Source organism: Gigantopelta aegis, chromosome 1 (genome assembly GCF_016097555.1).
Source record: "Gigantopelta aegis isolate Gae_Host chromosome 1, Gae_host_genome, whole genome shotgun sequence".
NCBI lineage: Eukaryota > Metazoa > Mollusca > Gastropoda > Neomphalida > Peltospiridae > Gigantopelta > Gigantopelta aegis.
Window position 1 is genome coordinate 36,762,654 of NC_054699.1, and position 14,737 is coordinate 36,777,390.

Consider the following 14,737-nt stretch of genomic DNA (forward strand, 5'->3'; position numbering starts at 1 on the left):
GTTAAACTGCTTGTAACATTGTACCAAAGACTACTTGAAAAACTGAAAAATATACTTGAAAAGTACTGGAATTTCTGTTCACCAGGTCTGTATGAACCATGACATTGTAAGGGTCTTGCGATGGCCCAAATTATTCTATGTCTGCCAAGCAATCATGTCGCATGTTGCGCAATCACTTCATTATGAGGCGATGGGTGTTAAATGGAGAGCAGCTTTAACATAATCAAAGTTTGTGCTCTTGCTGTTTTGCTGGATAACTTTCTTTATGCTGAAATAACGAATTGTGGGGCCATTGTGACTAAAATTTTAATTGTTCTTTTGACAAATGGTTGATTGTGTTTGAATGTGTTTTACAGTGTGATTGTTATACAGTGTGATTGTTTTACAGTGTGATTGTTTTATAGTGTGATTGTTTTACATTATGATTCATTATTTTACAGTGTGATTGTTTTACAGTGTGATTGTCTTATAGTGTGATTGTTTTACATTGCGATTCATTATTTTACAGTGTGATTGTTTTACAGTGTGATTGTTTTATAGTGTGATTGTTTTACATTATAATTCATTATTTTACAGTGTGATTGTTTTACAGTGTGATTGTCTTATAGTGTGATTGTTTTACATTGCGATTCATTATTTTACAGTGTGATTGTTTTACAGTGTGATTGTTTTATAGTCTGATTGTTTTACAGTGTGATTGTTTTATAGTGTGATTGTTTTTATTTTTCAGCTCTTTGTGGCATGGTATCTTGGTTTGTCCCAGTTAAGTGAGTACAGTATTTTATAATCATAACAAATAGTGGCAAAACTACATCTTTACAAAAACACTGGCTACCTGTCACTTATGTCTTGTAAATAGGATTTGCTCATATATTTTCCACTACATTCATTACATTTTTACTTTTTTTCCAGCCATGGCAACGTGGGTTTGTTCATTTCTCAATGAACAAGAAAATAACGTCGTCGGAATATCAATTTACACAGTTTGAGGATGATATTTTTGTTTGTTCACAATGAATGTATAATGTTTTCGAAAGTACGAAATTATTGGGAGACCAAATCTGTTTGGGCTACTTACAAACATTTGGACGACTAGAAACACCTTGAATATACAGACACCGATACTATTTAGTATGTAATTTTAGACGTTAAAAGATATTGTTAGCCAGAAACATATTACAATGGCAAAAAACTTGGGACTGTCTCTTTAATAGTATTGTGTGTTATATTCTGTTACAGACATCCCACTGTGTTACAGTGACAGAAAACTGGGGACTGTCTCTTTAATAGTATTATGTGTTATATTGTGTTGCAGACATCCCACTGTGTTACAGTGACAGAAAACTGGGAACTGTCTCTTTAATAGTATTGTGTGTTATGTTCTGTTGCAAACATCCCACTGTGTTACTGTGACAGAAAACTGGGAACTGTCTCTTTAATAGTATTATGTGTTATGTTCTGTTGTAGACATCCCACTGTGGCTGGCCGTGTCTCCAATGTACATCTGGATTCTCATTTTCTTCTCCAGACCTCACAAGGTGACACTTTATTATTCACCTCAAGCTGTGCCATCCATCATTTTTATGAGTACTGTACCTATTATGAGAGCAAAATCAGAGACAAACAAAATCAAGGAAAGAATAGGAATGTTTGTTTAATGACAACTCAGCACATTTTAAACTACAGCTATTTGGTGTCTAACATATGGTTATTTCAACACATGGGTGAGAGAGAGAGAGAGAGAGAGAGAGCAGGGGGAGGGAGAGAGAGAGAGAGAGAGAGCAGGGGGAGGGAGGGAGGGAGGGGGTAATTTCACTTAAAATGCAGTAAGGCATATGCATGTTGCTACAGACAGTACATACAACCACCAGTTGTGGAACAATGGTTGGGATTAGGGGTGGAGTCCCTCGAGGGTCATTTGATCCCAAAACCAGTCATACCTTGGTCAAGCACTACACTGATCTACATCCACCACCCTTACACTACCCCACCTCTGCTAAAAATAAAACCAAATTGAAAACAGCATTAAATACTTCCTCAAAAATACTTCAAAGAAGTTTCATTATTAAATTAAATGCTTCCCACAATGTTATTTTGCAAAGATAAACCTAAATACTTGATATTTACATTTATTTTCATTTCATACTATAACCTGACTTTTGACCTATGGCCCAGTTAAGAAAATGGGGGGGGGGGGGGGGGGGGGGGGGGGGGGGGGTGGAAGTACAATAGGTCAGAGATCAAGTTTATTATTCATAAAAGATAATATGATCCAAGTTCCCTACACTTTAAAAAAAAAAAGTTTTTTAACTGCAGTTAACTGACTGACAAATAACTGTACAATAATTCTTCTGCTCTAGTTAATAATGGTGGTGTTTTATTTTCAATAAATGTAAAATAATTCTTCTGCTCTAGTTAATAGTGGTGGTGTTTTATTTTCAGGAAGAAAGATTTCTGTTTCCGATCTATCCTTGTTTCGCAATGTGCGGGGCTGTTTGTTTCGACTATTTTCAGGTAACACGTTCTACCGTTCTGTTTGAATGCGCCAACTTCAGCTTTCAGTAACCCCTGTGATTGTTATTATTATAAAACTGTACATGGCCACCAAGCAGTTAAGTTGCTTAGTCCATATAAAACATTAAAAGCAGTTTCAAACTCTAAGGTTACATACCACCATTTACTTTGCAGGCATTTCAATACAATAATATCAGAATATATTCTGTAAGAAATAGGACAACGTTGAGGACAATGGTGAGAGGGCAGTGTGACTGCTAGTTTCAGGAAGTACAGTCACCTGGTAAATACCATGCAAAATATAGAGGTTCACCAAAATATTTTGAGTTATCCACCCTTAAACAGAGCGCCAGCTCATTATACTGTTACATAAGTGACAGCCTTAAACAGAGCGCCAGCTCATTATACTGTTACATAAGTGACAGCCTTAAACAGAGCGCCAGCTCATTATACTATTACATAAGTGACAGCCTTAAACAGTCAGTGCCGGATTTATAAGGGGGCAATTGCCCCCCCCCCCCCCCGACTAAGGACTTCCTTTATAAAAAAAAATGTAATAATTACAAAATTAGTTCATTTTTTTTATTTGTCATGTAATTTAATTTCTGTGTTTAGGGGCCCCCGAACCTAAAGTGCCCCGGGCCCCCCAAGGTCTAAATCCGACTCTGACCACAGTTGTTGACATTTAGTTCTAAAAATAACAAGTGACCTCAAACCACCAGGTTATTTAAGTACTACACAGGTCATCCTATCACCAAAGAAAGATTTAAATATTAGGTATTTCATTTTACATTTTTTAATGAATATTAACTATTTCCTAAACTGGACTATGTTAAGACTAATCTCTATTTCAGACTTTTAATGTATGTCTTAAGTTATATGATCACAATCTAGTTTTATAAACACTGGTTGTAATATTAGCAAACTCATATCTGTCAATAAAAATATCATTTCTGCATTCATATGTTTTCTTTATGGAGTTTTTTAAAAACTGGTATGTTTTGCAGAAACTAATTGGTTCGTTAATGCCGAAGAAACCACGGTTACATTACACCGTGCATACAAACTGGATGGCTGTTCTGTCGTCCATAGTATTCGCTCTTCTCTCTCTCTCCAGAATCGTTGCCATCTATCAAGGTAAGTTTATTATTTACTTTGAAATTACTGAACAGGCCCTAATCTAGAATTGAAAAATTAGGAGAAGTGACTTGTCCCTTCCCAGAAAAAAGGAGAAAAGTTTGATAAAAATAGGCAAAGTGAACATTTATCAGTATATTTCTTAACATTTCACCATGTTTCGCATTCATTAAATCGGAAAAATTCTAAATTATACCCTCGGTTCTAATTGTAATATTTTGATATAAAATACCACTTTGTAATAAAATTTAAATAAAACAATTGTATGTTTCATTAAAACATTGTATTATTAAGTAGTTGATAATGTGTCATTATGTTAAAATTAAAGTAATAATTAGTATGTTCTCACACTACTGAAATGAATGTGGTTGAGGATTAACAATGCTTGACTGGTGACAGCAATCAGCAGTACATGTGTCGATGTCCAGTCTGGCACCAAAGTAAACACACGAACCGGCATACGGTGACAAGGTGCTACGTGAGCTATGACACAGACCGGCATACGGTGACAAGGTGCTACGTGAGCTATGACACGGACCGGCATACGGTGACAAGGTGCTAAATGAACTATGACACGGACCGGCATACGGTGACAAGGTGCTACGTGAGCTATGACACGAACCGGCATACGGTGACAAGGTGCTACGTGAGCTATGACACGGACCGGCATACGGTGACAAGGTGCTAAATGAACTATGACACGGACCGGCATACGGTGACAAGGTGTTACGTGAGCTATGACACGGACCGGCATACAGTGACAAGGTGCTACGTGAGCTATGACACGGACCGGCATACGGTGACAAGGTGCTAAATGAACTATGACACGGACCGGCATACGGTGACAAGGTGCTACGTGAGCTATGACACGGACCGGCATACGGTGACAAGGTGCTACGTGAGCTATGACACGGACCGGCATACGGTGACAAGGTGCTAAATGAACTATGACACGGACCGGCATACGGTGACAAGGTGTTACGTGAGCTATGACACGAACCGGCATACGGTGACAAGGTGCTACGTGAGCTATGACACGGACCGGCATACGGTGACAAGGTGCTAAATGAACTATGACACGGACCGGCATACGGTGACAAGGTGTTACGTGAGCTATGACACGGACCGGCATACAGTGACAAGGTGCTACGTGAGCTATGACACGGACCGGCATACAGTGACAAGGTGCTCAGTGAGCTATGACACGGACCGGCATACAGTGACAAGGTGCTACGTGAGCTATGACATGGACCGGCATACGGTGACAAGGTGCTAAATGAACTATGACACGGACCGGCATACGGTGACAAGGTGCTACGTGAGCTATGACACGGACCGGCATACGGTGACAAGGTGCTACGTGAGCTATGACACGGACCGGCATATGGTGACAAGGTGCTAAATGAACTATGACACGGACCGGCATACGGTGACAAGGTGCTACGTGAGCTATGACACGGACCGGCATACGGTGACAAGGTGCTAAATGAACTATGACACGGACCGGCATACGGTGACAAGGTGCTAAATGAACTATGACACGGACCGGCATACGGTGACAAGGTGCTACGTGAGCTATGACACGGACCGGCATACGGTGACACAGTAATAAGTGAGCTGTCACACGGACCGGCATACAGTGACAAGGTAATAAGTGAGCTGTCACACGGACCGGCATACGGTGACACGGTAATAAGTGAGCTGTCACACGGACCGGCATACGGTGACACGGTAATAAGTGAGCTGTCACACGGACCGGCATACGGTGACACAGTAATAAGTGAGCTGTCACACGGACTGGCATACAGTGACAAGGTAATAAGTGAGCTGTCACACGGACCGGCATACGGTGACACGGTAATAAGTGAGCTGTCACACGGACTGGCATACGGTAACACGGTAATAAGTGAGCTGTCACACGGACTGGCATACGGTAACACGGTAATAAGTGAGCTGTCACACGGACCGGCATACAGTGACAAGGTAATAAGTGAGCTGTCACACGGACCGGCATACAGTGACACGGTAATAAGTGAGCTGTCACACGGACCGGCATACAGTGACAAGGTAATAAGTGAGCTGTCACACGGACTGGCATACGGTGACACGGTAATAAGTGAGCTGTCACACGGACCGGCATACAGTGACAAGGTAATAAGTGAGCTGTCACACGGACCGGCATACAGTGACAAGGTAATAAGTGAGCTGTCACACGGACTGGCATACGGTGACACGGTAATAAGTGAGCTGTCACACGGACTGGCATACGGTAACACGGTAATAAGTGGGCTGTCACACGGACTGGCATACGGTGACACGGTAATAAGTGAGCTGTCACACGGACCGGCATACAGTGACAAGGTAATAAGTGAGCTGTCACACGGACCGGCATACAGTGACACGGTAATAAGTGAGCTGTCACACGGACCGGCATACAGTGACAAGGTAATAAGTGAGCTGTCACACGGACCGGCATACGGTAACACGGTAATAAGTGAGCTGTCACACGGACTGGCATACAGTGACACGGTAATAAGTGAGCTGTCACACGGACCGGCATACGGTGACACGGTAATAAGTGAGCTGTCACACGGACCGGCATACAGTGACACGGACCGGCACCACAGTGACACGGTAATAAGTGAGCTGTCACACGGACCGGCATACAGTGACAAGGTAATAAGTGAGCTGTCACACGGACCGGCATACGGTGACACGGTAATAAGTGAGCTGTCACACGGACTGGCATACGGTGACACGGTAATAAGTGAGCTGTCACACGGACTGGCATACGGTGACACGGTAATAAGTGAGCTGTCACACGGACCGGCATACAGTGACAAGGTAATAAGTGAGCTGTCACACGGACCGGCATACGGTGACACGGTAATAAGTGAGCTATGACACTTAACAATTCACAGTCTTCACATCTGTTGTGTGATTTCATTTTTGAAATCGGATTAGGTCCAAATTATTACAGTGACTTCAACTTCTCACTACTGCTAATAACTTCAGCCGACTTTAGACAGAGAAAATGTTCATTTTGCCAGGTAGTTTAGGGTCTGCTGAATAAAAAAAATGACCATCAGAAATTCACTTTTTAAGTGTGTATAAATGGCATGAGCACATACATTGTAGTGTTTTTATTGTGGGACGTGCATCACTGGGTATGTGTATTAATTCATGGTTTATATTCTGTGTATATACAGTGAAACTTTTTAAGCTGGACCCTGAGCAAACTGTAATCCTGTCAAAAATTACAAACTTTCATGGTTCAGAATTTTCTAAATTCTAAATTGTAACCCTAACACCAGATCCTGTCTAAATGAGATAACTATTAGGTCCTGGCGTGATCCGGAGTAGACTGGTTTCACTGTTTTATTCATCATTGAATGTGTGAGTTACAATCCTGGTGTTTGGATTGTAGGATATCTTGTTTTTTTATGAGAATGTAGTTTGATTTTAAGTTTGTATTTTAGAATATACTGCATTTTCCGGTGAATATCTATGTTATCTTACAATGTTTGTAGTTTATGATGTACTTCCATGATTATATATATGTTGCTGTGTACTGTATTCTTATGTACAATGCTTGTATTGGAAGAATAACATGTTAATATTTAATAGTTTAAATTTGTATTTTAGGATATCATGCTACATGAAAATATTTGGTACTCAGTAACTGTATAATGTTTGTATTCCATATCTTGTTTCTCTAGTTACAGTGTTTGTATTCTAGGATATATTGTTTCTCTAGTTACAGTGTTTGTATTCTAGGATGTCTTGTCTCTCTAGTTACACAGTGTTTGTATTCTAGGATATCTTGTTTCTCTAGTTACACAGTGTTTGTATTCCAGGATATATGTTACTGAATAGTAATTGTATTCCAGGATATCATGCTTCAATGGATATATATGTGGAGATGAACAAGATATCGAGTGATTCAAAGATTCACACTCTCTCGCCCGACAAGCAAGTGAACGTGTGTGTTGGCAAGGAGTGGTATAGATATCCAAGCAGTTTCTTCATGCCATCGGAGAAGTAAGTTTACTCTCTTTAGTGTGGTTCTCACTCTGTTGTTAGAATAATCGCTTTGTGACTGCACTGTTATTTCACAAAATGTATTTGTATGGTGAATACACTGTTATAACTGAAATATTTTAGATTCTTATACTCGGTATATCCATACATACTGTAATATGAACAGTATTTATTGTTATGTTATGTATCATGAAATATATGTATTATTGTTTGTATTCTCCGGCAAACCATTCCATATATCCCTTTAGTGTATTTATTTTGTTATATATGTATGAAGAAATGGAGTCATTGTTGTTTATATCCTCCTGTAAACCATTGTGTCCACATTTTATTATATATGTTTATTACATCATTGCAGAATGGCCTGAGTATATATAAAGTTTTGTTCTGTGTTAAATACTAGAGAGCTAATTTTTCACGTCACAATATTTTTTCAGCTGGCATCTGCAGTTTGTCCAGTCAGAGTTCAAAGGTTTGCTTCCTAAGCCATATGAGATGGGTCCCCGCGCCACTCAGATATTCCCCTCACACATGAACGATATGAATCGGGAGGAACCATCTCGATATGTGAGCACCATCTTGTTGTGTATCTATTAAAGTTTATTTAAATCTCTGCTGGCTACACTCAGTAATTTCAAGTAAATGAGGGGCAGAATTTAATTCAGTTGGTTGAATGCTCGCCTGAGTGCTTGTGTCGCAGGTTCAAACCACCTTGGTGGATCCATTGGGGTTTTTCTCATTCCAACCAGTACACCATAACTGGTCAAAGGCCATGATATGTGCCCTCCTGTCTGTGGGAAAGTGCATATAAAAGATTTCTTGCTGCTAATGGAAAAATGTAGCACATGTCCTCTAATGACTATATGTCAGAATTACCAAATGTTTGACATCCAATAGCTGATGATTAATAAATCAATGTGCTCTAGTGGTGTCGTTAAACAAACAAAGTAAATGAATTAATCACCAGTTTCGACCACAGGGTAAAATTACATACCCTAAAATCTGTGAAATTAATGGACCTAGTTTTATGAGTTTTATACAGATTGTAGTAAGAAAGTTTGTTTTTTGTTTAACACCACAACTAGAGCACATTGATTTATTTATCATTGGCCATTGGATGCCAAACATTTGTCAATCCCAACATATAGTCTTAGAGAGGAAACCTGCTACATTTTTCCATTAGTAGCAAGGGATCTTTTGTATGCACCATCCCATAAACAGGATAGCACATACCATGGCCTTTGATATACCAGTCGTGGTACACTGGCTGGAACGAGAAATAGCCCAATGGACCTCTGACGGGGATCGATCCCAGACTGACCATGCATCAAGCGAGCGTTTTACCACTGGGCCACGTCCCGCCCCGATTATAGTAACAGAACTGCTGCTTAATATAACCACACAATAGGGGCACTTCTGTTCTCTTAATGTGTGGCAAAACCACACAATAGGGGCACTTCTGTTCTCTTAATGTGTGGCAAAACCACACAATAGGGGCACTTCTGTTCTCTTAATGTGTGGCAAAACCACACAATAGGGGCACTTCTGTTCTCTTAATGTGTGGCAAAACCACACAATAGGGGCACTTCTGTTCTCTTAATGTGTGGCAAAACCACACAATAGGGGCACTTCTGTTCTCTTAATGTGTGGCAAAACCACACAATAGGGGCACTTCTGTTCTCTTAATGTGTGGCAAAACCACACAATAGGGGCACTTCTGTTCTCTTAATGTGTGGCAAAACCACACAACAGGGGCACTTCTGTTCTCTTAATGTGTGGCAAAACCACACAACAGGGGCACTTCTGTTCTCTTAATGTGTGGCAACACCACACAACAGGGGCACTTCTGTTCTCTTAATGTGTGGCAACACCACACAACAGGGGCACTTCTGTTCTCTTAATGTGTGGCAACACCACACAACAGGGGCACTTCTGTTCTCTTAATGTGTGGCAACACCACACAACAGGGGCACTTCTGTTCTCTTAATGTGTGGCAAAACCACACAACAGGGGCACTTCTGTTCTCTTAATGTGTGGCAAAACCACACAACAGGGGCACTTCTGTTCTCTTAATATGTGGCAAAACCACACAACAGGGGCACTTCTGTTCTCTTAATATGTGGCAAAACCACACAACAGGGGCACTTCTGTTCTCTTAATATGTGGCAAAACCACACAACAGGGGCACTTCTGTTCTCTTAATATGTGGCAAACCACACAACAGGGGCACTTCTGTTCTCTTAATATGTGGCAAAACCACACAACAGGGGCACTTCTGTTCTCTTAATATGTGGCAAAACCACACAACAGGGGCACTTCTGTTCTCTTAATATGTGGCAAAACCACACAACAGGGGCACTTCTGTTCTCTTAATATGTGGCAAAACCACACAACAGGGGCACTTCTGTTCTCTTAATATGTGGCAAAACCACACAACAGGGGCACTTCTGTTCTCTTAATATGTGGCAAAACCACACAATAGGGGCACTTCTGTTCTCTTAATATGTGGCATAACCACACAATAGGGGCACTTCTGTTCTCTTAATATGTGGCAAAACCACACAATAGGGGAACTTCTGTTCTCTTAATATGTGGCAAAACCACACAATAGGGGAACTTGTTCTCTTAATATGTGGCAAAACCACACAATAGGGGCACATCTGTTCTCTTAATATGTGGCAAAACCACACAATAGGGGCACTTCTGTTCTCTTAATATGTGGCAAAACTACACAATAGGGGCACTTCTGTTCTCTTAATATGTGGCAACATGGATGAAATGCAGTGTTCAGTTTCAAATTATTTCAAACATAACCACACAATAGGGGCACATCTGTTCTCTTAATATGTGGCAAAATGGATGAAATGCAGTGTTCAATTTCAAATTGTTTCAAACAACCACACAATAGGGGCACATCTGTTCTCTTTTGCTTTCATTATGTAATCTCAAATTATTTTCTGGCAGAAAGCCTGATCACCTGTCTGTTTTTGTTTTTCTTCTCAAAAGGAAATCGTCTAATTAATAGTTGAATGAAAACTAAGTTGCATAAAGTGTACAAATGGAAAGAAAAATTTAATATATTGGGCCAAAGTTATGAAGCCTGTTTTTTTTCTTACATGTGTCACTATTTGATACAGTAGTAGTATTTTGTTTTGATGTTACTTCAGATAAACATCACCAAGTGTCACTATTTGATACAGTAGTAGTATTTTGTTTGGATGTTACTTCAGATAAACATCACCATGTGTCACTATTTGATACAGTAGTAGTATTTTGTTTGGATGTTACTTCAGATAAACATCACCAAGTGTCACTATTTGATACAGTAGTAGTATTTTGTTTGGATGTTACTTCAGATAAACATCACCAAGTGTCACTATTTGATACAGTAGTAGTATTTTGTTTGGATGTTACTTCAGATAAACATCACCAAGTGTCACTATTTGATACAGTAGTAGTATTTTGTTTGGATGTTACTTCAGATAAACATCACCAAGTGTCACTATTTGATACAGTAGTAGTATTTTGTTTTGATGTTACTTCACATAAACATCACCATGTGTCCAAGTGTCACTATTTGATACAGTAGTAGTATTTTGTTTGGATGTCATTTCAGATAAACATCACCATGTGTCACTATTTGATACAGTAGTAGTATTTTGTTTTGATGTTATTTCAGATACACATCACCAAGTGTCACTATTTGATACAGTAGTAGTATTTTGTTTTGATGTTATTTCAGATAAACATCACCAAGTGTCACTATTTGATACAGTAGTAGTATATTGTTTTGATGTTATTTCACATAAACATCACCAAGTGTCACTATTTGATACAGTAGTAGTATATTGTTTTGATGTTATTTCACATAAACATCACCAAGTGTCACTATTTGATACAGTAGTAGTATATTGTTTTGATGTTATTTCAGATAAACATCACCAAGTGTCACTATTTGATAGACTTGGATCTGGAGACCGAGACGAAACTTGAACCGCGATACTCTCACTCGGAAAGCTGGAAAGTGTTGGCCTCCGTCAAATTTCTAGATGCACGCAGGTAAACAAACAAATGATGAATCATTACATCAATGTTTTTCACCAAATTAAACTAAAACTTGGCGAATTTGTGAGTGGGAGAGCTAGTCCTAAGTTAATGTTTTTACTTACGCAAATCATCGCCATTACTTTTTTATATCGTGGGAAAGGGACAATATCCATGTGACTCTATGGTTATAGATAACCACTTTCCTTAGGGATAGGAGTGGTAACACTCAGTGTGACATCACGTCGCTGATAGTGGAAGGGGTGGACGTTCACATTTTCAGGAAGGAACGAAATGTTTTTTATTTAACGACACATTCAACACATTTTATTTACGGTTATATGGCGTCGGACATATGGTTAAGGACCACACATATTGAGAGAGGAAACCTGCTGTCGCCACTTCAAGGGCTACTCTTTCCAATTAGCGGCAAGGGATCTTTTATAATGCACCATCCCACAGCCAAGATAGGACATACCATGGCCTTTGTTACACCAGTTGTGGAGCACTGACTGGAATGAGAAACAGCCCAGTGGGTCCACCGACGGGAATCGATCCTACTTTGCTGACTGTGGTGAGGCCAGCAACTTTTGCATTTAGTTCTACATAAACGTTTTTGCTTTTGATTGATCCAGAACTTACAGATCTCATAAAGTATACGTCCTCGATCAAAGTTTGTTTGGTTTTATCGACACCACTAACAGGCTTTTGGATGTCAAACATTTCGTAATTCTGACATATAGTCTTAGAAAGGAAACCCGCTAGCTACACCATGCACCATCCTACAGACAGGATAAGCACATACATTGTACCATGGCCTTTGATATACATGTACCAGTCATGGTGCACTGGTTAGAAAGGAAACCCACTACACCATGCACCATCCTACAGACAGGATAAGCACATACATTGTACCATGGCCTTTGATATACATGTACCAGTCATGGTGCACTGGTTAGAAAGGAAACCCGCTACACCATGCACCATCCTACAGACAGGATAAGCACATACATTGTACCATGGCCTTTGATATACATGTACCAGTCATGGTGCACTGGTTAGAAAGGAAACCCACTACACCATGCACCATCCTACAGACAGGATAAGCACATACATTGTACCATGGCCTTTGATATACATGTACCAGTCATGGTGCACTGGTTAGAAAGGAAACCCGCTACACCATGCACCATCCTACAGACAGGATAAGCACATACATTGTACCATGGCCTTTGATATACATGTACCAGTCATGGTGCACTGGTTAGAAAGGAAACCCGCTACACCATGCACCATCCTACAGACAGGATAAGCACATACATTGTACCATGGCCTTTGATATACATGTACCAGTCATGGTGCACTGGTTAGAAAGAGAAATAGCTCAGTGGGTCCACTGAGGGGGATTGATCCTAGACTGACTGCACATCGGGCGAATGCTTTACCACAAGTCCTAGAATGAGGCTTTTAGTTGCAATTACAGACCTTTGTTGTGATGCATATTTAAAAAAAAACCTCACAGTAATGACAATAAACATGAGCTGTTAATCGAGATCTCAGTAATAATGGTTACCATTTAAATGCTACAACATGGCAGTCGAAACACTCAAACAAACCAGAATCCCACTGAAGTAAATGTTGTGTCTACTGTATACTGTTTAACTTATCGATGTTTAATTTTTTAACTAATTGTACCATACATATAAAAAAATAAAAATTGTGATGTAAAATTTCTAATCTAATTTTATTCATAATTATTAAAAAAGGAAATACTGGTAATTGTTTTTTAAACATCGATGTCTGTGTCAAAAGAAAAGAAGAAATTTCCATGTGATATTGTAGATTATATTTTGAATGGTATGCAAGTTAGTACAGTATTAGATACTAATTAGAAATTTTTAACTTTGTTCTTATCTATTACTAATAAAATATTTTCACGACTTAAAATAAAAAACGTACAATGACGAGGAAAACCCTAATTTCAATTTTAAATTAGCTCAGTTTTTTCACTTTAGTTTGTCAGCCAGTAACTGATGTATTTTGTGCTTGGGTATCGTTAAATATTAATTTTAGATGTTTTTACCAATTTCAGTTTGGATGTACACTGCTCTTTCTTTTTCAGATCTCATCGTTTTTTTCGGGCGTTCTACGTCCCGTTTCTGTCATCTAAATACTGCACGTACGTCGACTATAACCTCCTGAAGACGACACGAACAAGGAAATACAAGACAAGATCAAGATGATGCAGTTTTCATTCCTAGTTTTATTTATTGTTTTACATCATGCAATTCCACATAACCATGACAGGGCTCGTGGACAATCAATCTCACGACAGTGGTTCAAACCCCATCAAAGCTGGTTCATACTTTCATTCATCTTTCTTATCTATCACCCTCTACCTACCATTCTCATTATTTTAATATAAAAAACTTTCCAAGTTCTCCCACAATTTCAATCTGTTTCGACCCTTTCTGTCAGTTTCCTCCAACTCTGTCTTCTGAGCTGTCCACACCATCGCCCACCTGTCTCAACTTCCTCCACGGGTGCAGTCTCTGTGTGTACTTCCCTGCACCCACCTGGCATCCTCGTCCTCTGCCACTAATAAAGCTGGTCTGACATACAGCGCTAACTAACAACTACGGGTAGATGTGGAGCATAGTAGGTAGTTTACAGGTGCCTCTTAACAATGCCAGAAGTAACTACTGAACACTCCCCAAGTGGTCAGACTAAGCCCACAGCTAAAAGCTGATGGGGAATGACAGGTGTGTGCCATGGATAGCCACAAGAGACAAACACCTGTCACGATTGGAGGACTGGGATGTGGAGGTGGATAGGAAAAGAAGTTGAAAAATAGGAGTTGCCAGATTGGGAAGAAATGAAATGGAATTCAAAGGAGCAAAAGGAAAGTGGAATGATAAAAATGTTTAAACTAAAATAAGAGCCATTTTTAATAATTGAAATCGGGCATTATCAAGATTCTATTGTATAGAATATCCATTTC

The 14,737-nt window shown here is 39.6% G+C and overlaps 1 protein-coding gene across 2 annotated transcripts in view; it reads left to right on the forward strand.

The window, feature by feature from the left end:
* LOC121374444 (alpha-1,2-mannosyltransferase ALG9-like) overlaps positions 1-14,532 on the forward strand; it is a 40,044-nt gene extending 25,512 nt beyond the window's left edge. For both annotated transcript variants that reach the window (XM_041501548.1, XM_041501556.1), the window contains exons 10-17: positions 731-767; positions 1,468-1,538; positions 2,443-2,514; positions 3,522-3,651; positions 7,542-7,692; positions 8,130-8,259; positions 11,624-11,751; positions 13,859-14,532. In XM_041501548.1, coding sequence (XP_041357482.1) covers positions 731-767; positions 1,468-1,538; positions 2,443-2,514; positions 3,522-3,651; positions 7,542-7,692; positions 8,130-8,259; positions 11,624-11,751; positions 13,859-13,979 — 840 coding nt within the window. In that variant the 3' untranslated portion in view covers positions 13,980-14,532. The remainder of the gene's footprint in view (positions 1-730; positions 768-1,467; positions 1,539-2,442; positions 2,515-3,521; positions 3,652-7,541; positions 7,693-8,129; positions 8,260-11,623; positions 11,752-13,858) is intronic.
* The last annotated feature ends 205 nt before the right edge of the window (positions 14,533-14,737 follow it).